General features: G+C 45.5%; 1 protein-coding gene across 1 annotated transcript in view; it reads right to left on the bottom strand.

The window, feature by feature from the left end:
* Positions 1-27,902, bottom strand: part of itpr2 (inositol 1,4,5-trisphosphate receptor, type 2) — a 324,764-nt gene that overhangs the window by 198,700 nt on the left and 98,162 nt on the right. Inside the window, exons 5-10 of the mRNA XM_063072308.1 lie at positions 25,028-25,186; positions 17,193-17,291; positions 17,025-17,108; positions 16,784-16,930; positions 14,991-15,086; positions 2,913-2,957 (exon numbers count right to left, since the gene is read on the bottom strand). Of these exons, the coding sequence (XP_062928378.1) occupies positions 2,913-2,957; positions 14,991-15,086; positions 16,784-16,930; positions 17,025-17,108; positions 17,193-17,291; positions 25,028-25,186 (630 nt within the window). The remainder of the gene's footprint in view (positions 1-2,912; positions 2,958-14,990; positions 15,087-16,783; positions 16,931-17,024; positions 17,109-17,192; positions 17,292-25,027; positions 25,187-27,902) is intronic.

Here is a 27,902-nt window from a genome sequence, read left to right as displayed (position 1 = left end):
AGTACATCTACAAGAAAGCAGCATCCATCATCAAGGACCCCCAACGTCAAATCCATGTTCTCTTCTCGCTGCTGCCATCAGGAAGGAGGTACAGGAGCCTCAGGTCCCGCACCACCGGGTTCAGAAACAGTTATTACCCTTCAACCGTCAGGTTCCTGAACCAGTGTGGATAACCTCACCCTTCTCAACACTGGCGACCACTGAACACAACCTATAGACTCACTCTGCAACTCAGTATTTTTTATTGTTATTGTTATTTTGTTATTTGTTTGCTTTTTTATTTATTATCTGTTTTGTTTTATTTGCACAGTTTGCCTTCTTTTGCACCCATGTTATTTTCTGTCTTTGTGTATGGTTTTTCATTGATTTTATTGTATTTCTCTGTTCTACAAGAACAATAATCTCAGGGTAGCACATGGTGACACATGCATATTGTGATGACAGATTTAGTTCTTCCATCAGGTTGTTTTTGGACTCAACCTAATTCCACCCCTTTGCAGCCTCCTCTTCAAAACAAATTTTCCTGATCATCAGCAAATTTAGCAACTACAACTTTACACCCTCGTCCAGAGCCCTCGGATAAATTGTAAGAGGTTGGGGTCCCAGGACCTGTCGCTATGGCAACAACATACTTCACATTTTGAAAACAAGACAACAACCTACCCATACCTACATTCTTTTGCAGTCAACTAACACCTCAATGATACATTAAGCACCATGACCTTTTGCTTTCTGTCATAACCTTTGATGCAGTAGCTTAGCAAATATCCTCTGAAAATTTAAGTGGTCAGCATGGACAAGATGGGCCAAAGGGCCTGTTTCTTTATTGTATGACTATGAATCGAAGACGAACAGTACTGATGCCGTCAGAAGCCCAACCTCTGCCGCACATCTCACCCTATTCTCATTGAGAAGACCTCAGCCGCACATTGGCAGAAGCCAGCAGATCTGCCTCCTTGGAGCTCCAGTGACCCAGGTTCAACACCCTGTGAATTTGTGGGTTTCCAATAGGTCCCAACACATATGTGGTCATTGAGCCACTGCACATTACCACTAGTGTGTCGGTAACTGGGGGGAGTCTGAGGGGAGAATAACGTGGAATTGGTGTAGATGGGTGTCTGGTAGACAACGTCACAGGTGAATGACAAATCCAGACGAACAAACACAAAATGCTGGAGGAACTCAGCACAATGCAGGGGAATAAACAGCTGACGTTTTGGGCTGAGTCCCTTCATCAAGACCGAAAGAAGCCAGAATAAGAAGGTGAGGGAGGGGACGAGGTACAAATTGGCAGGTGAGAAGTTCCTTCCTAGCGTATCGCACCAGACAGTCAGCCATTCTTGTCTGGCGCGTGGTGTCAGGATTGGTCTCCTTTCAGATTAACCGGGTCACAATTTGAACGTTCCTGACTTGACCCTTGTTTTTTACGAGGCCGAGTGGGTAGCTCGATGCTCAACCCGGCACGGATGGAAAGCGTGCTCAGGGGGCTGCCCGACTTGGATTCGAACTCGGGAGCCTTTGCTCCAAAGTCCAGCGTTGATACTATTGCGCCACCAGCCGGCCAGTTGAGAGGTGAAACTAGGTGAGGGGGAAGGCCGGGGGAAGGTGGGGTGGTGTTGGGAATGGGGAATGAAGTGAGAAGCTGGGAGGTGACAGATGGAAAAGGTAAAGGAATCTGATAGGGGAGGAGAGTAGAGCACGGGAGAAAGGGAAGGAGGAAGGGAAACGGGGAGGGGATGGGCTGGTGAGGAGAAGAGAAGGGGTGAAAGGGGAGCCAGAATGGGGAATGGAAAAGGAGCTAAGGGGCGGTTGGGGGAGAAATTACAGGAAGTTAGAGAGATCAATATTCATGCTGTCAGCTTGGAGGCTAGCCAGAACACGAGTTGCTGCTCCTCCACCCTGTGGCCTCGTCGTGGCAGTAGAGGAGTCGATGGACTGACATGTTGGAGCGGGAGTGGGAAGTGGAGTAAAAATGGATGGTGACCAGGAAAACCCATCTGTTACCGGAAGGTGTGGAATGCAATATGAAGTCCTGAAGGCTGCGACGTGCCCAGATGTGAGATGAGGTGTTCCTCAAGCATTGTGTCACACACTGACCGTGCAGCAGGTCACAGTCAGAGTGGGAGAGGGATGGGAAATTAAAGTGGCTTTTGATTTTCAATGACAGACCACAGTTTCCCTCACTGTCCTTTGCCACCTAGTGCAAGTCTGAGGGAGGGTTGTTTCAAACTGGCCTGAACAGCCCAGTAACACACAGAATAAGCCCATACACTGCAACATGATAGCAACAATTCAGCAGTAGCTGCTCCAGCAAAGTTAGGTCTGTCTTTCTTTCTTTATTAATCTTTTTATTGATTTAGGAGGAACACAAATACAAACAAGAGGAGAATTATTTCAAGTACATATATCGATAACAATACAAACAGAGATTGGAAGAGACGTTATCAAAATCAAACATAGTGTTAAGCTAGTATATAATATATAATAAAAAAGAAAACAGCTAATTCTCCTCTTATCGGTTCATGAAGAGGAAAGAAAAAACTTTGAATTTTAAATGAAAAAAAAACCCACTACACTATACAAAAAGAAAGGGACGGGGCAGTCCATTCTGAGGATACGACCCAAAAAAAAGGAAAACTTTCTGATCAAATCTAAAACTTCGAAAAAACGATTGGAAGAGTAATAAATCAAATCAAATGAAAATATTGAATAAAAGGTGGCCAGATTTGTTCAAATTTAAAGGATGTATCAATATGTCCGACTTCTTATTTTCTCTAAATTTAAACAGGACATAATGGAGGAAAACCAATAAGACAATAGGTGGACTGGAATCCTTCCACTTCAGTAAAATGGCTCTCCTAGCTAATAAAGTTGAAAAATAGCCAAAGTTAGGTCAAAGAACATCCACTCACCATTCCCTTTGATTCCAACTGGTCATTTCGGTAATCTGGATTAATCTGAAACAGAAATGTGATGAGAGTCTCAGACTGGAGAGAAGGCAGGGACGGACTTTCTCAGGGGTTCTCTGGATAGGTGGCAGATACTTGGAGCATATCTCACCACAGGAAGTGGTGAGGCAATCAGATTACAAACATTGAAAGGGAGAGGCGTATGGGATAGTGAAGTGTTAGGATTAATGGGATACGGGCCAAACGCAGGAAAGTGGGACTAGCTTAATGGGGATGCACCAGTTTTGCTTCGGTACTGTGTAACTCTATAGCAGTGTGGCACTTTGACAGTATTGCACTCAGACATCAGTCCACAGTGCTATGAGAAGATCATGAACTAAAAATACCCAACCTGACCATCCTAGTTCCAGGCAAGGTCAAGCCCAGGAAGGTATTCTCCAACCATACTGAATATACAGCAGGAGCACACCAGTAATATGAAAACCAAACATAAAGATCCCTTAAACTGATTATGTGACGTAACTGGGACCTTTCATTTTGAATAAAATAAATAAGAATGTCCACGCTTGCACCCCGACTGACAAACTCATCAAAGGTGATTTTGCGTTGGTCAGTGGCAGCAGTAGTGATTTACCAGAGCGTTGTGCCTCAGCTGGAATACCTTCCCCACACATACCGGGCTTTATTCAAGGCTGGGCTGACATGTGACGTTGGTGCAGAAGGTGGAGCACCTCACTGGTAATTGCTTTCTTTTCACGTCTGCTGAGATGTGGTGAAAATCTTTGTTTACATACCAACCAGACAGATCTTTCCAAACATAAGTCTCGAGGCAGTGCAGATGGGGGAAATAAATCAGAATGCAGAATAGGTTGTTATGGTAACAAAGAAAGTGCAGTGAGACAAATAAGGTGCAAAGGTCATGACCAGGGAGATTGAGAGACCGTGCGCCATGACAGTATAGCGGTTAGCACGATGCTATTACAGCTTGGAGATCGATTCCGGAGACACCTGTGCTGAGTCTCTGTACGTCCTTCTTGTGGGAAACATCGGGTTTTCCCTAGGTGCTCCGGTAACCTCCCTCTGCCCAAAGACCTACCCGGTGGGTTAATTGATCAGTGTAAGTTGTCCCGTGATTTGGTTTGGGTTAAATCGGGATAGTCAGGGTTAACTTTATCAAACACGGTAAGGGGTCCATTCGAGAGTCTGATAACAGTGGGATAGAAGCATTTTTAGACTCGGGGGTACACGTTCTCAAACTTTTGTATCTGCGGCCCATTGAGAGAACAGATAATACAAGGGTGAAGTGCGAAGTCCGACTCTGTCTGATCTGCTTTGGGTACTAAATCCCACTCATTAACTCTAATTCACTTTAAAAAGGCCAACGTTCCCAACCAGATGTGCACAAAATGAGCGGTATTGCAGAAGCAGGCCCTTCAGCCCACGAACTCCCATGCTTACCGCTCTCTAGTCTCCCTACATTCTCACAAAATGGCCGTTGTGTTACCAGTGCAACAGTAATGACAATACTTTAAAACTTATCAGAGTTGCAAAGGAATGCAAAACATCCTGGAGGTATGACAAGAATGTTATATAAATGTTTACAATTGCAAATTAGTTAACCAGAACACATTAATCATAAAACATAGAGCACTACAACACAGTACTGGTCCTAAACCACAAGATCAACCTAACCCTTCCCTCCTACATAATCCTCCATGCTTTTACCATCCATGTGATAACCTATGACTTTTTAAAATGTCCCTAAAGGATCAGCCTTTACCACCACTCCTAGCAAGGCCTTCCATACATCCACCACTCTCTGTGTAAAAAAAATCCCCTTTATACCTTCTAATCATTTTAAAATTATGCCCCCTTGTATGAGCCACTTCTGGCCTGAGAAAAAGTCTCTGGCTATCCACTCAATCTTTGGCTCCATCAAGTCACCTCACACCCTCCTTTGCTCCAAAGAGAAACACCTCAGGTCACACAACCCTTCCTCATAAGACATGCTCTCTTATCCAGGCAGCACTGAAGTAAATCTCCTCTGCACCCTCTCCAGAGCTTCCACATCCTTCCTATAACGAGCAAACAGAACTGAACACAAGTGTGGTCTAACGAGGATTTCATAGAGCTGCAACATTACCTTACAGCTCTTGAACTCAGTCCCTCAACTAATGAAAGCCAACACACCACATGCCTTCTCAACAACCGTATCAGCTTGCTGTCTCTATGCACAAAGATCAGCAAAGGGCCCGGCGCCAATCCCTCTGGCACATCACTAGTCACAGGCCACCAAACTGAGAACCAATCTCCCAAAATCACTCTCTGCTTCCTACTGTCAAGCTAATTGTGCGCCTGCTTAGCCAGCTCTCCCAGGATACCGTGTGATCTAACGTTCTAGGATGAGCCAAGGATCAACTCCATCCACAAAGGTACACTTACCTGACTCTGCTCCTCCAGCTCACTCCTCGCTAACTAACATTAAACGTACAGTAATTTTTAACAAGGGTCAAAATATATTCTGATCAGCAATGCATCACCGGTGAAAGATGCGGTGATTAAAGATCTGGGTGATAAACTATTTGCCATTTATCTCGATCTACCAGTGGGAACATGTTCACTGGTATTAAGGTTCACTGAAGCTGTGACTGCGCACATCCTCAGAGCTGAGTGCCCAAACACACAGCGAGGGTGGGGACAGGAAAGTCTTTCTCAGGCCTGCAGGCTAACAGCACTGGGATAGCACAGGGATCAGAGTCAAAGTCCAATTTCCCGCCACATGAGCAAGCACATGCACAAGTGCAATGAGAAACTTACTTGCAGAAGCAACACAGGCAGGTAGCATCACAGGAGCAGCATTAACGAGAAATACACAAATCAAACATAATTATACACAGCTTTTACAAGAAAGAAGACAACTAGAATTTTAAAAGTCACTTTTACTGCAAAGTGGTCATCATGTTGCTAAAATGTAGTGATCAGAATGGCGAAAGGGAAGGAGTTGTTTCTGAACCTGGTGGTGTGGGACTTCAGGCTTCCGTACCTCCTGCTCCGTGGTAGCTGGGAGAAGGTGGAATCACCCGGATGGATGTTGATGGGGACCCTTGATGATGGATGTTGCCCGGTGCTTGAGCTCCAGCGGTCCACCATCTCAATCAATGATTTGGCCGAGGGTACCAAAGGTCCAAACTTGCTCATGGGGTGGTGAGGATTGAGGAGAACACTTCAAGGAGATGCAGACATGGGACATAGAATCAGGCCATTCAGCCCATCGAGTCTACTCTGCCAGTCCATCATGGCTGATTTATTATCTCTTTCAACCCAATTGTCTGACATTTCCCCTTGAATGCTCTTATTAATCAAGAATCTATCAACCTTCGCTTCAAATATACCCAATGATATGGCCTCCATAGCCATCTGTGAAAATGAGTTGCACAGATTCATCACCTAGTGACTAAAGAAATTCCTCCTCATCTCTGTTCTAAACGGATGTCCTTTTTAATCCGAGGCTGTGCTATCTGCTCCTAAACTCCCCCACTACTGGAAACATCCTCTCCACATCCACTCTATCTGGATATTTCAATATTTAACAGATTTCAGTGAGATCCTCCACATTCTTCTAACTTGCAATGAGTACAGGCCTGGAGCTATCAATGGTTCCTCATACATTAAACCTTTCCTTCCCAGGATCATCCTTGTGTACCTCCTCTGCGCCCTCTGCAAAGCCATTCTCTCACATTCTGCCAGCTAAGGGGCCCAGAACTGATCACAATACTCCAGGTGTAATCTGGCCGATGTCTTATGAGCCCTCAGACAAGTTAAATATAGCGGACAGAACCTGTGAGCTTATCCACTTTGATGCACAGATGAGAGATGCAGAATGCGTTTCAGATTGTGAGAACCTGGGTGGTGGTGATGTTCTGTTGGTACCTCGGTGTCCTTGTGCACATCACTGAGAGCTGACACACAGGTGTAACAAGTGATGGGGGGGGGCAAGTAGTGGGCAGGTCTTTCTACTGAGAGGATTTGAGTGCAGGTACAACAACAGTTGTTGGGAAGATCAGCAGCATCAAGGAAGCAGTTACTTCATGTTCTTTTTAGCCTTGTTTAATATTCAAAACAGAAATAGTCTGATTGCATACAGAGTGTATGCATTAAAAGAAAACATTTCATCCACCACTGATTAGAATTGCCTCAGTTAATACTTCTGCAAGCACTTTCATCAATGCTGTCAGAATCGTATGGACCACCAATTATCGATACTAAAATCAGGGTCATCCGACTTGGGAATTAATATAATGCAGTTGTCTCATAATAACCTGGCATTCTTCTACTTATACCCAAAGCGTATACATTTTGGGTAAGACCTCAATATCACAGGGGTCGCTGGGCCGGATTTTCTGGAGACTGGCATACATTTCTGTGTGCATTAGGAGTCTCAGTACTTGGGTGAGGAGGTACAAGCCAAGAAGTCAGGGACTACCCGAGAGCTGCTCACTGGTGATTTCCCACATTCAAGCACCAATGGTCTGCTGGGCTCCAGAAACTACACAAGGGAACCCACAGTACCTGCAGATCCCAAGCAGGGAGAGACCTGGCACTGGTTTGATGAACCCATTTATTTCAACGCAGAGGACCAATGGTGAGTGATAGCGGTTTGTGTAATTTACATTTTGTTTTTGAATTAAGTTCACTTAAATATATATAAGTAGAACTAGCCCACACATCAAAGTGGTGTAACCAGGGTGTGGCCGCTGTCATAGGCAAACAGCTACTCGGAGCCACGGGTGAGGGTGGATGTCCAGAGGGGACCAAATGTTCAGTTCAGTTCAGTTCAGTTTCTGTTTATTGTCATTTAGAAATGCATGCATTAAACAATGATACAACATTCCTCCAGAATGATCTCACAAGAAAACACAGGACAAACTAAGACTAAAACTGACAAAACCACATAATTATAACATATTGTTACAACAGTGCAAAGCAATACCGTAATTTGATAAAGAGCAGACCATGGGCATGATAAAAAAAAGTCTCAAAGTCCTGATTGACTCATCATCTCACGCAGGCGGCAGTAGGGAGGAACTCTCCCTGCCATGAACCTCCAAGCGCCGACAGCTTGCCGATGCAGCACCGTTGGAAGCACCTGACCGCAGCGGACTCTGAGTCCATCCGAAAACATCGAGCGTCTGACCATCCTCTGCCGAGCGCTTCGACCCCGCCCCGGCCGCCAAGCAACAAGCAAAGCCGAGGACTCGGGGCCTTCTCCTCCGGAGATCCTGGACCACACAGTAGCAGCAGCAGCAAAGCAGGCATTTCAGAAGTTTCACCAGATGTTCCTCCGTACTCTCACGTCCGTCTCCATCAAATCAGGATTGTGCACGGCACCCTACTCGACAAATAACAGATCTTCCCCAGAATGAACAGGAAAGGCACCTTCACCAGAGGTGTTACCCTCTCTGGACGCTCCATACACCGGGTGAGGGTGGCCACAATGAGACATGGAGATGCCTGCTCCAGCATGCAAATCAGCTCCAGCTCAACAGTGAGATCCAACGGCCAGGAAGGTGGTTCTGCAAAGCTTCGCGGAGAGCAAAGGGCATGGCAAGGCGCAGGAGAAGTCATGGTCATCCACTGCAACCAAGGAAGCCTCCAGTTATGATGACGACTCGTACCACTGGACCCATACTTCTGAGGTCAAGGGAGTGGAACTGCCCCAGTGCAAAGGCTTCTCCATTTTAAAAACCCTCCCGCACAGGTTTCTTCATGTAGTTCACATCACCTGTGAAGAACTGCCCAAATCTAACTGTCATCATCAGACACAACAGAAACCAATCAATCAATCAATCTATAAGAGCTTTTTGAAGAAGTAACAAGAGGATTAATGAGGACAGGATGGTATGATGTAGACAAGGTCCTGTAAGAAAGGTCTGGAAGGTTATATCACATGGGATCCAGGGAGAGGGGGCTAGGTGGATGCATAATTAGCTTGATGGTGGGAAGCAGAGGATGAAGGTGGAAAATCAGCCTACAACTAGTGGTATGCCAATAGGGATCGGTGCCAGGCCCATTGGTGCTTGTCACTTGTGCAAATGATTTGGATGCAAATGTAGTCACATGGTTAGTCAGCTTGCAGACAACTCTAAAATAGGTGATATCATAGACGGTGCAGAATGTCATAAAAACTTACGGATCTCCTTCAGCCATGTAAGTAAACACACAAGATTCTGCAGGTACTGGAAATCCAGAGCAACACACACAGGGTGCTGGAGGACCCCCGGAGGGTCGGCATCGTCCATGGGAACAAGTGGACAGTCAGCGTTTCGGGCCGACACACTTCTCAGGCCTGATGGTGGGGGCCTCAGCCCCAGGCATTGACTGTTTGTTCATTTCCATGGATACTGCCTGACCTGCTGGGTACCTCCAGCATCTTGTGTGTGTAGTCAGTGGATGTTTAATTGGATTTTCAGAAGGCCTTTGACAAGGTGCCGCATATGAAGCTGCTTAACAAATTAAGAGCCTATGATATTTCAGGAAAGATACTAGCATAGATAGAAGATTGGCTGACTGGCAGGGGGGCAAAGATTGGGAACAAAGGGGGCCTTTACTGGTTGGCTGACAGTGACTTGTGAGGTTCTGCAAGTGTTAGGACCACTTTGTTTCACATTATATGTCAATGATTTAGATGATGCAATTGATGGCTTTGTGGCCAAATGTGCTGGCAAGACATGATGACGTTTTGCAAGCAGATAAGAAAACTACTATTATATTAAATATACTTTTTCTGGACTACGATCACTGCCATCCGCAGCCAGTAATTTCCCTTTGGGAGTTGTGCTTTCGAACCATCTGTATGACTTGGCATTTTTGTGATATCCTGAAGAACTAGGTGAACTGGATTCTCGAAAATGGCAGGAGGAGAGAGAGCAGCGCGTCGCACGTGCGCAGCCCTCCAGTGAAAAATGATATCGTATCCATTAAATAGGGGCTATGGACAATTCTGATTTGATGGAAACGGACGTGAAAGCACAGAGGAACATCTGGAGAAATTTCTGAAACGCCCGTTCGCTGCTGTCGTTACTGCATGGTCGGGAATCTTCCGGAGGGTAGGCCTCAAAATCCCCAGCTTTGCCTGCTGTTGGTGACCGAGATTGAGGTCAAATCGCTCGGACAGAGATGGCGCTCAGTACTCGGTGTCGGAGAGCTGATTCGGAGGCTCGAAGTTTTCGGATGACTCAGAGACGGAGTGTGGTCGGGCATGGCAGGGAGAATTTTTCTTCCTTCTCCCGTCTGCGTGAGATGTGGGACATTTGAGAGACTTTGAACTTTACTGTGATCATGGACTTCATCAAGTTATGGTATTGTTGCACTGTAACTATGTTATAATTATGTGGTTTTGTCAGTTTTTTCAGTCTTGGTCTGTCCTGTGTTTTGTGATATCACACCGGAGGAAATAATGCATCATTTCTTAATGCATGCATTACTAAATGACAATAAAAGAGGACTGCGTGTCTTCATAATCTTAAAAAAAAAATGCAGGTATGGCCAAGGTGGTCATTACTGGAGCAGACTTGGAGCTGGATTGAAATTTCGAGCCAGGTTGAAACTTTGGGTCAGGCTGAAGTGGTGGGCCCAGACCCAAGAGCAAAAAGCAAACTGGTGGCTAGCCGATTCAAGCACCAAGCCAGATTTAAAAGATCAAGGCATCGAGTCCAAGGGCAAAAGATGAACCAGTGTTCGGCTCACTATTCTGTGAGGCATTACCCGCCTCAGCACTGAACGGACTCTGCAGCTGTGGCCTGCAGCCACTGGACTCCTGGACCGGCTACTGCACAGAACTGGCTCCAGGGCTGTGGACTTACGTTCGGGGACACTGCGAATCATGGTCTGTGTGCTATTTGTCTACTTTTTTATTGTTTGCACTATTCATTGTTTTTTCACACATTGGATCTTTGGCGGTCTTTGTTGCCTGGGGTTTTTCATGGGTTCTATTGTGTTTCTTTGTTTTGTGGCTGCCTGTAAGGTGAATCTCAACATATACAACAGTTGATTTTGACTTAGGTTCGCAGAATGGGCAAAGAAGTGGAAGATGGAATAGTGCTGGGAAGTGTATGACCATACACTTTGGTAGGAGGAATAAAGGTGTGGACTATCTTCTAAACAGGGAGAAAATTCAGAAATCAGAAATCAGAGAGAAAATCAGAGGTGCAAAGGGACTTGGGAGTCCTCATGCAAGATTCCCTAAAGGTTAACTTGCAGGCTGAGTTGGTGGTATGGAAGGCAAATGCAATGTTAGCGTTCATTTTGCAAGGATTAGAATTTAAAAGCAAGGATGCGATGCTGAGGTGATAAGCATTGGTCAGACTGCAGTTGAGAACTATTTTGAACGCCTTATCAAATAAAGGATGTGCTGGCATTGGAGAGAGTGCAGAGCAATTTCACAAGAATGATCCCAGGAATGAAAAGGCTAATATATGAGAAGCATTGGATTGCCCTGGGCCCAGTACTCACTAGAGTTTAGAAGAATCAGAGCAGGATCTCTTTGGTAGAGTGGATGTTTCCTATAGAAGGGAAGTCTCAGTCCAGAGGGCACAAGCACAGAGCAGAAGGATGTTCCTTTAGGACAGAGATGAGTAAGCACTTCTTTGGCCAGGTGCTGGTGAATCTGCAGAATTCGTTGCCCCAGATGGCTTTGGAGGCTAAGTCATTGGGAATATTCAAAGCAGAGGTTGAGAGTTTCCCGATTAGTAAGGGAATCAAAGATTATAGGGAGATGGCAGGAGAATGAGGTTGAGAGGTTGCATCTAAGTCTTATTGGTCTCATAACATTATGTCACTATTCCTCTTTGCACCATTAATTTGTCACAGTAATTTTATCTTGCACTGTACTGCTGCCACAAACCAACAAATTTCATGACAAATGTCAGTAATAATAAACTTGATTCTGATTTTGACCTTTTAAGACTTAATAACTTTTGAATTGTTGAGCCCTGAGACACATACCTTCACTCCGTTCTACCGTCCAGTAACCTGCCTGGGTCTGTGGCTCTTCCAGCACTCTGCACTTCCTGAAGTGAGGCTCGCAGCAGTCCCTCTGCTCGCTCGAACCTCCCTCCACAGCACACTGTGCTGTGAAGTGTCTTATCAACCAGCTGTAATGAGTGAGCTGGCGCCCGAGGGTGGGGTCACTGGGAGGAATGGGCAGTCGTCTCTGCCAGCAAATTCAAGGCTAATAACCTCTGCAAAATCTCCAGTCTGCACAAGAACAGCATCTCACCCCAAGCAACAATGGCTTCTGAGAAGGTCAAACCAATAAGAACATGAGAATACTGGCAAGATTGTACCCACAGCTAGATAGCACTCATACAGTAAGTATGGCTTTGACCAAGTCAGGTTGTGTCTTACTAACGTGACTGAGTTTCCTGAGGAGGTGACTGATGAGAGTGCATCTGGGATGTTGCCTCCATGAATTTTAGTGAGATGTTTAACGAGGTCCCTGATTAATCCAGAGATTAAGATGCATGGGATGCACGGGATCCATGGTGAATTAGGCATTTGGATTTGGAATTGGATTCCCTATAGGGGACAGAGGACTTTGCCCAGCTGGAGCTCTGTTACTAGTGGAGGTCTGTACTGGGACCTCTGCTATTTGTGATATGTATGAATGACTTGGATGAAAACGTGGATAGGGGGGTTAGCAACTCTGCAGATGATACAAACGCTGACGGCATTGTGGATGGTCCAGACGGTTGCTGAAGGATACAGCAGGATAGAGATCAGCCACAGTTGTGGGTGGGGAAATGGCAGATGGAGTCTAATTTGGGCAACTTGAGGGAATGCACTTTGGAAGATCAAATCTGAAGGGAAAGTACACAGTAAATGTCAGGACATACGTATAACAATGCTGATGGACAGAGGAATCTTAGGGTCCAAGTCGATAGCTCCTGGAAAGTGGTTGCACAGGTCAATAGGGTGGTAAAGAAGGTAGACTGCATGCTTGCTTTTATTTGTCCATTCGAGAGTTCAAGAGTTAAGAAGTTTTGTTGCAACTCTGTAAAACTCTGGTCAGGCCACATCTGGAGTACTGTACTGCATTCAGTTCTGGTCGCCCCATTACAGGAAAGATGTGGATACTTTTGAGAAGGTGCAGGAGGGCTTTACACAGATACTGCCTGGATATAGGTTGTGTCCTTGAAGGAGAGGTTGGACAAGCTTGTGTTATTTTCTCTGGGATGGCAGAGGCTGAGGGAGAGCTGACAGAAGTTTGTAACATTATAAATGGCAGAGATGGAGTAGCCTGCTGTTATCTTTTCCCCAGAGTTGCAATGTCTAACACTAGAGGGCATGCATTTGAGGTGAGAGGGAGAAAGATCAAAGAGATGTGTGGGGTCTGTTTCCATACAATATGACTCAACACCTCTATAAGCAAAGCTACTCACTCCAAATATCACTTCGGTAAATCTTCTCTGAACTGCTTCCAATCTCATTCAATAAGCAGACCCACAGTGAACACAATACTCCAGTCACTATCTCACCAAAGCTCAACTGTAAATAAGTCCAAGATTTTCTCTGTCCATAGAATTTGGTGCTTCAAAATGCATTCATCTGGGTAAGGCAACCTAATGTTTATATAAACCCTGGCGGGAACCCTAGGCAATAGAAAATGATGGAGATTGGTGTTGAGTAAGCAACTATACCACAAGGTGATGACTGCTGATTGCCCGGATAGTGTTCGGGAGAGATTTAAATAAAAGTTCACTAGATGTTTAATTGATTCAGCTTAATTATAAAGAAAAACTCTTATTTCCAGGAAAGTAATTGGTTTGAAATGAGTGCTCTGAAACTCTACAACTTCTACAAGGAGAGCTGCCACAAGAAAGCAGCATCCATCATCAAGGACCCCCAACATCCAGGCCATGCTTTCTTCTTGCCATTACCATCAGACAGCAGGTACAGGAGCCTCAGGTTCCACACCACCAGGTACAGGAGCCTCAGGTTCCACACCACCAGGTACAGGAGCCTCAGGTCCCACACCACCAGGTACTGAAGCCTCAGGTCCCACACCACCAGGTACAGGAGCCTCAGGTTCCACACCACCAGGTACAGGAGCCTCAGGTCCCACACCACCAGGTACAGAAGCCTCAGGTTCCACACCACCAGGTACAGGAGCCTCAGGTCCCACACCACCAGGTACTGAAGCCTCAGGTCCCACACCACCAGGTACAGGAGCCTCAGGTTCCACACCACCGGATAAAGAAGCCTCAGGTCCCACACCACCAGGTACTGAAGCCTCAGGTTCCACACCACCAGGTACAGGAGCCTCAGGTCCCACACCACCAGGTACTGAAGCCTCAGGTCCCACACCACCAGGTACAGAAGCCTCAGGTTCCACACCACCAGGTACAGGAGCCTCAGGTCCCACACCACCAGGTACAGGAGCCTCAGGTTCCACACCACCAGGTACAGGAGCCTCAGGTCCCACACCACCAGGTACAGGAGCCTCAGGTTCCACACCACCAGGTACAGAAGCCTCAGGTTCCACACCACCAGGTACAGAAGCCTCAGGTCCCACACTACCAGGTACAGGAGCCTCAGGTCCCACACTACCAGGTACAGAAGCCTCAGGTCCCACGCCACCAGGTACAGAAGCCTCAGGTCCCACACCACCAGGTACAGGAACAGATACTCCCCTTCAACCACCAGGTTCCTGAACCAGTATGGATCACTTGACTCACCTCAACTCTGAACTGATTCCACAACCTAGAGACTCACTTTCTCACTACACTTCATGTTCTCAGTATTATTTATTTACTTTTTAAATTTATTATTTGCATGATTTGTCCTTTTTTGCAGATTGATGTTTTTCAGTCTCTGATATGAACGGTTTTTCATGATTCTATTGTATTGCTTTATTTTTCCTGTAAATGTGTACAAGAAAATGAAACTTAAGGAAGTATATGGTGACCTATACAAACTTTGATATTAAATTTACTTTGAACTGTGAACAAGTATCAGAAAACATAACCGCTGAGGATTCAGTGTGCAGTGCAGTTACTTTCAGCAGTGTGGCTCTCTCCCTACCTCTGCAGCCAGGTAGTTTCCTGTCGCCAGATGCTTGAATCGGAAAAGGCTGTTCCAGTGACCCGCGCCCCCTCGACAAGGGTCATGATGCACCACCTGAAAGGGGAAACCCTTAATTAGCCAGGACACTTTGACAGGAAGCCACAGGAACAGGAAACTTGTCAGTCATCGGGACAGACACTGAGCTTAGAGCCAGCCCTGAGACCCCCCAGCTCATCAGTGTAGATATGTTGTGTAGGAATAAGGAGCTCCTGGAATAATTACTGTATTAAACAAATTCTACCCATTCATGACAACGTATTTTCCCAATGTGTTTTGATAGATTTGCACTGGTATTCTTTTTCAGGAAACATTTTGCATGAATGAAAATCATTGCCCAGAAATAGGAGACCGAGCGACCGCAGTGCTGAAACCTGCAGTAGCAAACAGTCTGCTGGAGCAGCTCGGCGGATCGAGCAGCCTCTGTCGGGGAAGAAGAATTGCCAACATTTAGGGTGCGAACCATTTATGGTGCAACCTGAGAGATTGACTATTGCGTCCCCACCCATACCTCCCCATAGGTGCTGCTCAGCCTGCTGAGCTCCTCCAGCAGATCGTAGTTTAAAGAAAGAATTGAACTCCTTCTCTTTTCTCCAGTGGTAGAACCCAACCAGCGGATACTAGCAACAAAGAAGAAAGAGATTTTAAAATGATCACTTCTTTTTTCACATATGCACCATCCCCTGGCTGAAGAAATTCCTGCTCACCTCTGTTCTAAATGAATGTCCTTGTGCTCAGAGTCTGTGCTCTCTGCTCCTAGACTCCGCCACTATTGGAAACATCTCCTCCACCTCAACTCTATCCTGGACTTTCAATAGTCAATAGATTTCAATAAGATCCACCCTCACTCTTCTAAAATCCGGTGTGGTGGGTCTGGAATATAGATAGGTTGGAGCGGAAGATGTCTGCGGATTGATCTGTCTAAAAGACATTGCCCAACCAGAATTCCATGGTCGCCATCACTGACGCTGGACTCCCACTTCAGATTGTTTAACTAAAATAATTTAGATTTTCCACTAGCGTGGTGGGCTCCAGGCATTTAACCTGGGCCTCCGGATTACTTGCTACCATTCCCTACGATACTTGAACAAAAGCATTCACTGGTTTAGAGGGCGAAACACTTTCATAGCGGTTGGTGCTCCGCCTTACAGCACACCATCTATAAGATCAGGGTTCCCGCTGCTGTCTGTACGTTCTCCCTGTGACCATGTGGGTTTCCTCTGGGTGCTCTGGATTCCTCCCTCATTCCAAAGACATAGTGAGTTGTGGGCATGCTATATTGCCATACTTTCCGGCTGTCCCCAGCACACCCTCTAAATCAGCTGATCATTGACGCAAGTGTCGCATTTCACTGGATGTTTCGATGATTCAATGCACGTGACAAGTAAAGATAATCTTCTTAAAAATCTTTAGAGCCTGTGTCTCAGTCTGGAAAGAGCTCAATGGATGTTTTAAAAAGGAGAATTACTTGGGGGGCACACAATATATTCTGACTGTCAATGTATATAACACTGCGATTTTCAGTGCCACCCACCTGGGTAAGTGGCAAACCTGTTGCTAAAGAAACGGAAGTTGGCCTACAAGCTTGATTAGTGAAGTTAAGCCTGAGAAAAATTCAAATTAAACACTAATAGATGGCCATTTCCAGGACCAGTCAATTCTCTCCACTCATACATTGTTGGATCAACAATTTGAAAATAAATGACGCAAAAAGAAATTGAGAAAATGTGTGTTTTGCACAACCAAGGTTCTACCTCAATTTCCCAGAGTGCCTTGGAGCTTGTAGCCGAGGTGGCGGACTGGCGCAGGGTGGTCCTCAGGAAGATGTGCTGCTGCTTCTTGTACTCATCGCAGGTGAGGAACTTCTCCTGCTCAGCGTGGAAGAGCCTTACCACGTCTCCCTGTGGGCGTAGGGACAAACGCGTCAAATGGCAACAATGGAGCCCGTATGTGGCACAAACCCAGCCGGGGCTGGAGAGGAAGAACAGCACTGACCCCTTTAAGGACATCTTCCCGGTAATCACTATGCTTCATGAAGAGCGCAATCTTCCAGCTTGTGTTGCAGTTCACAGCGTTCACCTGGAATTGAGGATGTCTGGTTAATTTCCTCATCGGATGCCCGACCAGAGTCTCTCCGGTGATGACCGCAATACTGACTCTTACCTCTTTACAGCCTGGGTTGTCCAGCAACTCGTGACAGCTCGCGTGCAGCGGCTGTCCGGCATTGACAGGGTTCAACACCACTTTATCTCCCACAACCACCTAAACACAAAGTCAAAGTCGGTTGAGTTTAGTGTCACGTGCATGCAGTGAATAAGTGTGCCTGCAACAGCATCACAGGCACGTACCATCAGATAAACAGCATCCAGAAGGAAACCACCAATTATACACAATTACACATGAAAAAACACAAAACTTGATGAGGTCACCCTCAGGGTAGAGGAGCAACATCTTGTATTCCGTCTGGTTAGCCTCCAACCTGATGGCATGAATAAAGCTTTCTCCTTCCCCTCTTCTATTTCCCTACCCTGGCCTCTTACCTCTTCTAACCTATCACCTCCCCCTAGGTCCTTTCCTCCTGCCCTTTCTCCTATGGTCCACTCTCTTCTCCTGTCAGATTCCTTCCTCTACGGTCCTTTACCTCTCCTACCCACGTGGTTTCACCTATCACTTTCCATCTGGGCTCCTGCCCCTCCCCACCCAACACCTTTTTATCCTGGCATCTTCCCTCGCCCTTTCCAGCCCTGAAGAAGGGTCTCAGCCCAAAACGTCGACTGTTTATTTCCATAGTTGCTGCCTGACCTGCTGAGTTCCTCCAGCATTTTTTGTCTGTTGCTCTGGATTTCCAGCATCTGCAGGTTTTCTCTTGTTTAAAACAAAAGAAAAGTCTACTTTAATGCCAAGTGATCTAAGTGGTCATAGTTTTATTGCTGAACTGTAGAGAACAGGGGTGGCATAGTGTGCACAATGCGTTACCGCAGCCAGCTGTAGATCAGCGTTCTGCCTGTAAGGAGTTTGTACGTTCTCCCTGTGACTGTGTGGGTTTCCTCCGGGTGCTCCTGTTTCCTCCCACAGTCCAAAATGTACTGTTAGGTTTAGTAAGTAGTGGACATTATATGTTGGCACCAGAAGCTTGTGAACTGCCCAGCACAGTCCTCGCAGGTTGGTTTGACAAAAATTGATAAATTCAGTTATTGTATATTTCAATGGACATGAGACTAATAAAACTAATCTTTAAACGTCAGGGTTGTCATTGATTGAAGAATGAACCGGTTGAAGGGAAATGAATGTTCATGAATCTGGTGGTGTGGGACTTCAGGCTCTGTACCTCGTACCAATGGAAGCTGTGAGAAAATGGAATGGCAGATGGTGGAGGAAACAGCACCGGTGTCAGGCACAGTTAGGAATCAACCCAGGGTCTCTGACCAACCTACCACAAATTTATATGTACAGCGAGATCTGGGGGTTCAAGTCCATAGCTCCCTGAAATTGGCTGCACAAATCAATACCATGTTAAAGAAGGTGTGTGATGTAAATTAAGGCACTGAGTTCAGTTATGCTGCAGCTTTATAAAACTGATCAGGCCACATCTGGAGTTTTATATTCAAGCAAGTTGAGGCTTTGGAGAGGGTGCAGAAGGGGTTCATCAGGATGCTGCCTGAATTAGAGGGCATGTGCTATAAAGATTGGTGGGACAAACTTGGTTTGTTTTCTCTGGAACATCAGAGGACCTGAGTTAACAAACGACACAGCGCTAGATTGAACTGAGCTGAGCTAAACTGAATATGCCTGGAAACGAGAAAATCTGCCGATGCTGGAAATCCAGAGTAACACACACAAAATGCTGGAGGAACTCAGCAGCTCAGGCAGCATCCATGGAAAAGAGTAAAACAGTCGACTGATGAAAGGTCTTGGCCTGAAACGTCAACTGTACTCTTTTCCATAGATGCTGCCTGGCCTGCTGAGTTCCTCTAACTTTTTGTATGTGTTGCTTGAATATGCCTGGACTCTCATGATGACTTTGGGGGTTGGTGTTTTATATTCTGTTTTTTTTTTGCTTGTTTTTGTTTTTCCGTTGTGTATCGAAACATCGACACACACTGCGAAGTGCATCATTTTGTGTCAAATCAAATCAGCGAAAATGATGCTGGGCAGCCAAGAGTGTCGCCAACTCACTAACCCTAACCGTGCGATTTTGGAATGTGGATGAAACCGGAACATCCATGTTGTCATGGAGAGAGCGTGCAAACTCCTCATCGGACCCTGGCGGAAATTGAACCCCTGTCTGCGATCACCGGCACTGAAATAGCGTTACGTTACCGCGCTGCCCCGTACTGAAGAGGCTGTTAGATGAATATGCAGAGAGTGGAGGGATATGGACATTATGTAGGAAGGAGGGATTAGTTTAGGTTAATGTGTATTACTAGTTTAACTAGTTAAGCACAACATTGTGGGCAGAAGGTCCTATTCCAGTGCTATTCTAATTTAAGGGCACAGAATCTACAACATAAAGACCCCCACCTGCACACATGTCCCCACTATACTTCACCCCCTTCCCTAGTTAGCTTAACCCCCTGACCCTTTCTCCTTGCACCTACCCAGGTGCCCTTCCATGAGACACCTGCCTGCCTTCTCGGGGAAACCTAGTAACTCGTGATGTCGGACGTGGCAGGACCCCGACACAGCTCTGTCAAATGTGGCTGATTTCTCACACAGGTATATTTAAATAGAGAAGGCATTTCTCTACAGTGGAGAAAGCCTTGGCGAGTGTCCCAACTGATTTTGTTGCCGTGGCAGCTCCTCAACATGTTCTGGTTGTGAAACAGCAGCTGGGGGGCTTGGCTGACGGCCACTAAGGGAAGACTGCCAGCGAGCAAAGAAAGTAACTACGAGACGGCTGGTGGCAGGGGAGGGATGTGCCTGGTCTGTGAACATGTGTGTGCACACATCAGGGTGAGCGTCAGTGAGAGAGAGTGCATGTGTGTGTGTGTGTGTATATATACACTCTGTTGCTAAAAACTAAGTTGTTTTATTCCCATTTTCTCTAGTTCAAACAGAGTCTTGGACTTGCTTGTTAACTGTTTCTCTTTATACCGATGCTATATACCTAATATTTTCTATATTTATTCAGTGGGTCTCGGCCTATCACACAGTCAAGTTGCTGTGAGGGTCATACCTCATGACAGACGAACACCCGGGGGACCAAAATCAATGAAAGCCCTGCATAAATTGGCATATAACAAATGCATCAGGTAATCCAGGTCTCACAACACCCCATGCCACTTAAATTAACTGGCTCCCAAACTGAAAGGTGTTAATTTTTCAGAGGCACAAGAGATTCTACAGATGCTTGAAACTCAGCATCTATGGAGGAGAATTAACTGTTTCAGGCTAGGAACAGGTGAAGGGTCTCAGTCCAAAACATTAACTTCTTTTTCTCTCCATAGATGCCTGACCTGCTGAGTTCCTCCAGCATTTTGTGTGTTTCTCCAAATTTTCAGAGGGACCTTCATGAATTAATATGCATTCAAATTGGTTAATTAGGAAAGGTGTCTTGGTCTATAGTGCAAGAGGTTTGAGAACATTGGCAGAAGCATCTTGGCCCATTATGTGAGTTCTGGTAAGATTGCATCTGGAATATTGTGTACAGTTTGGGTCTCCCTATATGGAGAGAGTGCAAGAAAAGTTGGCCAGAGTGATTCCTGGTATGGTTGAGGTCGCTATTGTATATAGGAGAGAGTAACCAGACTGGGCCAATGGAGTCATAAAGAAATACAGTGTAGAGACAAACTCTATGGCCCAACTCATCCACACTGACCAAGATGATCATCTAAACTAGTTTATAAGAGTTTATAAGAGGGTAATCGCATTGAAACAAACTTAATTGATACACATATGGATGCTAGAAAAATGGAGGGCTATGTGGGAGAGAAGGGTTAGATTGATCTTAGAATAGAGAAGGGCCTCTACTGTACTGTAATATTCTCTGTTCTATGTTCTAATTCATACAGAGCTGGGTACGACAAATGCAGGGGTGATGTTTCCCCTGTCAAGGGTGGCAAGAACCACGGTTCACAATCTCAAGACAGGGTATCCATCAATCAAGTCTCGGAGAAGTCTACCAAGTATAGGTGAATATTTACAGAAGCATTCCAGATGCATCCTTACCAGAAACCATATTCTGCCCATATTCTCATTGTATACAGTACTGTGAAAAAATCTCAGGCACATATATGTAGCTAGGGTGTCTAAAACTTTTGCACAGTACTGTATTTGTCAACATGGAGCAGAGAACGAGTTTGTAAATCTGGCGGGAGCAGAGGATGTTGGGAATGGGGGAGTTGGAGCACCGTGGGAGGAGTGTTGGACAGAGGATGCCGGGGTGAGGGATGGCACGAGTACACACACACCCTGCCCTGAGACACCAGGCAAGGCCACTTGAATACAAACAGGTGGTTTATTGATCATTACAAAATGTCTTTCTGGTGCTTCCCTCCTCCTCACTTCCTCCTGTCAATCTCTCTTAGCATTCTCTTCTCTGCACTCCTCCCCTGAACATCTCTCCATCTTCCTCACTTCCTTCCTCTGCGCTTGCTCCGATGACCAGCATCCAATCTATCTACTCTTTTGCATTCATTTCCTTGTTTCGCACCCATTTTACCCTATCTTCTCGGTTCCTTCTCCCACTGTCTCCCCCCATTTCCTGCTGCCCAACCCTGCTTGGTTAACATCCTATGCTCTGTACTAGAAGCAATATACTGGGAACTCTATACACAGGTAGTCTGAAGGACTTACTCTGAAGATGAGCGGGTCAGTGTCACCCGTATTCCTTCACATCTGCACCTTATAAAACATGGTGCAACCTTCTGAAATACCAAACTGGTCAACATCATACATTGAAGGTTGAATTTTAAGGCAGAGCACAGGTTTAATGACAAGCTCTTTATTGGTGTTGTGGATCAGAGGGATCTGGGGCGGGGGGGGGGGCACGTCCATAGATCTCTCAAAGTTAGCCCACAAGTTGATAGGGTTGTTAAGAAGGCGAATTGTGTGTTGACATTCATTAGAGGATTAGAGGATTAAGCTCAAGATCCGAGAAGTGGTGTTACAGCTCTATAAAACCCTGGCTAGAGCACCCTTGGAATATGTGTTCAGTTCTCGTCACCACGTTATAGGAGAATTTGGAAGCTTTAGAGAGGATGCAGAGCAGGTTTACCAGGATGCTGCTTGGATTAGAGAACATGTCTTATGAAGCTAGGTTGAGTAAGCTAAGCTTTTCTCTTTGGAGCAAAGGAGAATGAGAGGTGATTTGATAGAGGTATACAGGATGATAAGAGGCCTAGATCAAGTGGATAGCCATACTCTTTTTGCCAGAATGGAACTGGCTGATAAAAGGAGCAAAATATTAAGGTGATTGGAGGAAAGTATGATAATTTTATTTACACAGAGAGTGATGGGTGTGTGGAACATGCTGCTAGGGGTGGTGGTAGGGGCAAATACATTAGGGACATTTAAGAAACTCTTAGATAGGTACATGGCTGATAGAAAAAATGGAGGGCTACGTAGGAAGGAAGGGTTAGATTGATCTTCAAGTTGGTTAATGGGTTGGCAGGCACAACACATGGGCCAAAGGGCCTGTACTCTGTAGTAGTGTTCTATGCTCTTCATGCATAGTCATCACTTGCAGATGTTTTTAACAGCAGGATTTTGCAAAAAAAATTAGAGTTAGTTCAGAATCAGATGTCCAAGATCAGTGGAATGGGTGGGATCTCGACAGCTAAACTTAGCCAGTGTTGCGATGACTCAGACACATTCATTATTCACAAGCCCAGTCTGTCAGCCCAATACCAGTGAACTCGCCCTGATAAACGGCTCAGTAAATTCTCAGTGTACCAGCTCTGAAAAACAATATGACAATGAAAGGAAGTCACTGGGCAGTTGCTCATGAATGTTATCGAAATTACACTCACAATCAGCCAGAATGTGGGAGTGTGATATCAAGCACTGCCAAGAGCCTCGCTTACCACAGCAGATGTCAAGATGACTCATTCAAACAAAACACAGAAATGAGAAAGTGCAGAGAAATATTACTTGTCAGAGGTTTTCTGTTGGTAGCTACTTCAACTGGAGTGGTCACACAAAAGGTGTAACTCCAGACAAGTCTGCTGGAAGTCATGAGTTTAACTACCACCTTGTCAGATCAAGACCAACCATTGGCAGGCCAGAAAGAGCTAATGCGTATTTGGCAAACCTTAGCTGGTCCAATAACATTCGACTCTTACACAGCATGAAAATAGGCCCTTCATTAGGAGTTTGAGGAGATCTGGTATGTCACCAAAGACTCTGGCATATTTTTACAGATGTACCATCGAGATCATTCCAACTGGTTGTAGCACTCTCTGGTATGGAGGGGCAACTGCACAGGATCAGAAAAAGCTGCCCAGCTGTAAATTCAACCAGCTCCATCATGGGTACTCCAGCATCCCATCATCGAGCACACTTTCAAAAAAATACATATATATATCTTGTTGTAGCTTGCAAGATATTTTATGTATTACACTGCACCGCTGCCACAAAACTACAAATTTCACAACAAGTTACAGGGATGTTGCTGGGACTTGAGTTCCTGACTTATAGGGAACTGTTGAATAGGTCAGATTTTTATGCCCTGGAGTGTAGAAGAATGAGTGGAGATTTGATAGAGATATACAAAAATTATGAGAGGTATAGACACAGTAAATGCAAGCAGGCATTTACTGAAGTTGGGTGAGACTAGACCTTGAGGCCATAGGTTAAGGATGAAAGGTGAAATATTTAAGGAGAACTAGAGGGGGAGCTTCTTCATTCAGAGGGTGATGAGAATGATGAGGGTGATGAGCTGCCAGCAGAAGTGGTGGATGTGGGTTTGATTTCAACATTTGAGAGAAATTAGGATAAGTACAAGGATTGGCGATGTACTGAGGGTTATGTTCTGGGTGCAGTTCAACGGAACTGCGGAGAGTAATAGTTTGACATGGACTACTTGAGCCAAGGGGCCTAGTTCTGTGCTTGTAATCTCTACAACTCCATACTCTATATGTCAGTGATAATAAACTTGATTCTTATTCTGATGCAGCCCTTAGTCTTCGACACATTCTCCAGGCAGCTGTAAGTCACTTTTACCAGTTTGATGGGCTTGAGAGTAGCTTGTTTTAGCTAAGATATAGGTAACAGCCTAGAGTTCTGCTGGATATAATTTTGTTGAGTAAAGGCACTAACTAAGAGAGCCCATTTGAAACAGAGGTCAATAGATTTTGGTTTTAACAGAATTAAGAAACTGTGTAGAGAAGTGTCACAGAGGTGTAAGGTCTTGGTCAGCTAAAGAGCAGACTGGAAGGCCTGGGGAGCCTAATTCTTCTGCCCTTACACAGGAGAGGAGAGCGAACTTGAAAAAATGGGATTGTACAGGACAGCCTTCATTTCATGGAATCGGGGAGCAGAGTAAAGGAGCTGGTAGAACGGCTGACCCTGAGTTGGCGAGTGGAGGACAGAGTCACAAGTCATTGAGTCCAGGCCATTCAGCCCATCTAGTGCATGCTGAACTGTTACTCTCCCAGACCTGAACCATTGCCTTCCATACCCTTCCCGTCCATGTGTGGTATTTACCTAAATTTCTTATAAATGTGGAAATCAAACCTGCATCTACCACTTCCACTGGCAGCTTGCTCCACACTCCAACACCCTCTGAGTGAGGAATTTCCCCTTCAGGTTCCCCTTAAATACTCCATCTCTCACCCTTATCCAAGTTTTGGTCCCGCCCAACCTCAACAGAAGAAGCCAGCTTCAATTTGTCCAAACCACACCCTCATAATTTTGTATATCTCTATAAGATCGCCCCTCATTCTCCAACACTCAGGGAGAAAAAGGCCTAAACTAGGCAACATTTCCCTATAACTCAGGTCCTCAACAGTCGAATTTTGGTGGGTGCACCGTCCTGTGGTTCTCACGAGTGGACGTACATTGTCACCTTCACTCCTCAGCTTCCAGAAGGGCTGAATGTAGAACCAGGAGCCTTCGTTTCCCGCGTGGTCTAAGGACACCCTCATTGCATTCTTTTCCAGGAGCGCTGGCAGTCTTTTGTTGACAGTGAGGTACTTGTTACTCTTAATGTGCAGCAACTGCAAGCAAATGCAGACACAGGTTAAAAAACAACCAACTGTTTCTTTGATCTAACCACAGATTATTTATACCTGAGCATTATTTACTTGCCTCTCATCTGACTTTGGCTTCTCGTACAACCCTGATTCCTCTTGCCCCCAGCATTGGTGGTGGGAGGGGATTAGGGTCAGAGCAGAGTCAGGTTAATTTATCAAAACATACAGTGAAATGCGACATTTTTGTTAACAACCAACACACTCAAGGATGTGTTGGGGGCAGCCCGCAACTGTGGTCACACATTCCAGTGCCAACATAGTGTGCCCACAATGCCTGGCAGAACAAAACAGAAAGAAAGGAAGCAAGTATTAGAGTGGAACGGGGAGGAGATGCTTCAGAAATTAGCAATATTCATAAAGTGAGCTTCTGTTCAACAAGCCATTACAAGGTCTCACTGGAGACAGTTTATCTGAAAGATATTTCCATTGAACTTATTTTGAGCACAAGATGTTATGATGTGGTTTGAATGGATGACCACATTTCACTGCACCTACACAGTAACTGGCCACGTCACTTGTATCCTGTAATAAGGTCACATTGAACCCTCATCATATCTTTCACAGTTTGGATAAGAATATACAAGGTATAGTTAATAAGCTTGCAGATGATTCTAAAGTAGGTGGTGTCTTTGAAAGTGAATGGTCGTATCAAGAATTGCAGTGGGACATTTATCAGCTGGGTGAGGTGGGCTGAGGAATGGCAGATGGAATTTAATTCAGACCTTTAGAATTTTTAGGACTTTTACACTGAATGGAAGCAAACTGGGTACTGCGGTAGAACAGATGGACTTTGGAGTACAGACGCATCATTCCCTTAGAGTCACTGGTCAGCTTGGACACACATTTTGGTCAGCTTGGACTTGCACAGAGTGAAGGGCCTTTGCTGCACTGTATCAATTCTAACCAACAAACCTTTGTGGCTAAGAACAATAGGAATTTCAGTCTTGGGGCCCCACCCTTCAGTATCTATCCACCAACCTCCATCACCCCACAACCCCTCCCCCCATTCCCCCAATGGCACTGTGGAGTACGTTCCTCATGCCAACTATGGCAAGACAAAAAAAGCAGCCAACTGTGCCCTTACCAAGGACAATAAGGGATGGGAAACAAATGCAGGCATTACCACAGGGAGCAAAAATAATCCTCCCAGCACAGGCCATTTACCCACAGAGTTCTTTGACTGCACCATCTGTGGCTCTGGAAGTTTCCAATGGAGAGGGCCAACTCTAGCCCTCCTGTTTGTTGTCCTCTTGAAACTTGCAGACCTCATGGGTATAATCTAGATCGGCTCTCTTCCTGGTGCTACAGTCTTCAATCAGAGGATTGGGACAGGCCTTGTACACGTGCTGCCCTAGACCAGAACTCTGGGCAGCTGTGCACACAACTCATTTGAAAGCTGCTGAGAAGTGAATTGAACGGAGGATAAAAATTGCAAGGTTTCGAGGGATCAGAAGATGAGCTATTCACCGCCGATTAACCAGCCTCTTCCCTGCCCTGATGGACATTGCCAAAGTAAAGCTGTTATCAAGATACATCTACTGTATGTCACTACTGAATATACTTCCTTGAGGCTCATTTTCTTGCAGGCATTTACAGGAAAATAGAGAAACAAAACAGAATTTTTGAAAAGTTGTACATAAATAAAGACTGACAAGCAACCAATGTGCAAAAGAAGACAAACTGTGCAAATAAAAAAATAAACGATACTGAGAACATGAGTTGTGGAGTCCTCGAAAATGAGTCTGTGGGCTGCGGAAGCAGTTCAGAGTTGAGGTGAGTGTTTATAATGTTCTCGGCAGCAGTTTATACTTGTTAAGCACCTTCACTCTGTCCACCACAAGAGCCAGGATCCTCCGATGGCTTCACATTTCATTTTGACTTCTCATTCTCATTCTGGCAATTGTCCATGCCCTTGTCTCCTGCCAAACTCAGGCTGGAGGAGCAACATCTCATCCTGCCTGGGTAGCCTCCAATCTGATGTCATCAATGTCAATTTCTCTAACTCCTGGTCATTTCTCCCCTCTACCTTATTTCTTCCAGTCCCCCCCCCCCACTTCTTATTCTGGCTCCTGACCCCTTCCTTTCATAGAAACATAGAAACATAGAAGATAGGTGCAGGAGTAGGCCAGTCGGCCCTTCGAGCCTGCACCACCATTTATTATGATCATGGCTGATCATCCAACTCAGAACCCCGCCCCAGCCTTCCCTCCATACCCCCTGATCCCCGTAGCCACAGGGGCCATATCTAACTCCCTCTTAAATATAGCCAATGAACTGGCCTCAACTGTTTCCTGTGGCAGAGAATTCCACAGATTCACCACTCTCTGTGTGAAGAAGTTTTTCCTAATCTCGGTCCTAAAAGGCTTCCCCTTTATCCTCAAACTGTGACCCCTTGTTCTGGACTTCCCCAACATCGGGAGCAATCTTCCTGCATCTAGCCTGTCCAATCCCTTTAGGATTTTATACGTTTCAATCAGATCCCCCCTCAATCTTCTAAATTCCAACAAGTACAAGCCCAGTTCATCCAGTCTTTCTTCATATGAAAGTCCTGTCATCCCAGGAATCAATCCGGTGAACCTTCTTTGTACTCCCTCTATGGCAAGGATGTCTTTCCTCAGATTAGAGGACCAAAACTGCACACAATACTCCAGGTGCGGTCTCACCAAGGCCTTGTACAACT

The sequence above is a fragment of the Mobula hypostoma genome, chromosome 20 (genome assembly GCF_963921235.1).
Source record: "Mobula hypostoma chromosome 20, sMobHyp1.1, whole genome shotgun sequence".
In the NCBI taxonomy this organism is placed as follows: Eukaryota; Metazoa; Chordata; class Chondrichthyes; order Myliobatiformes; family Myliobatidae; genus Mobula; species Mobula hypostoma.
This window is presented reverse-complemented; position numbering and strand designations above follow the sequence as displayed.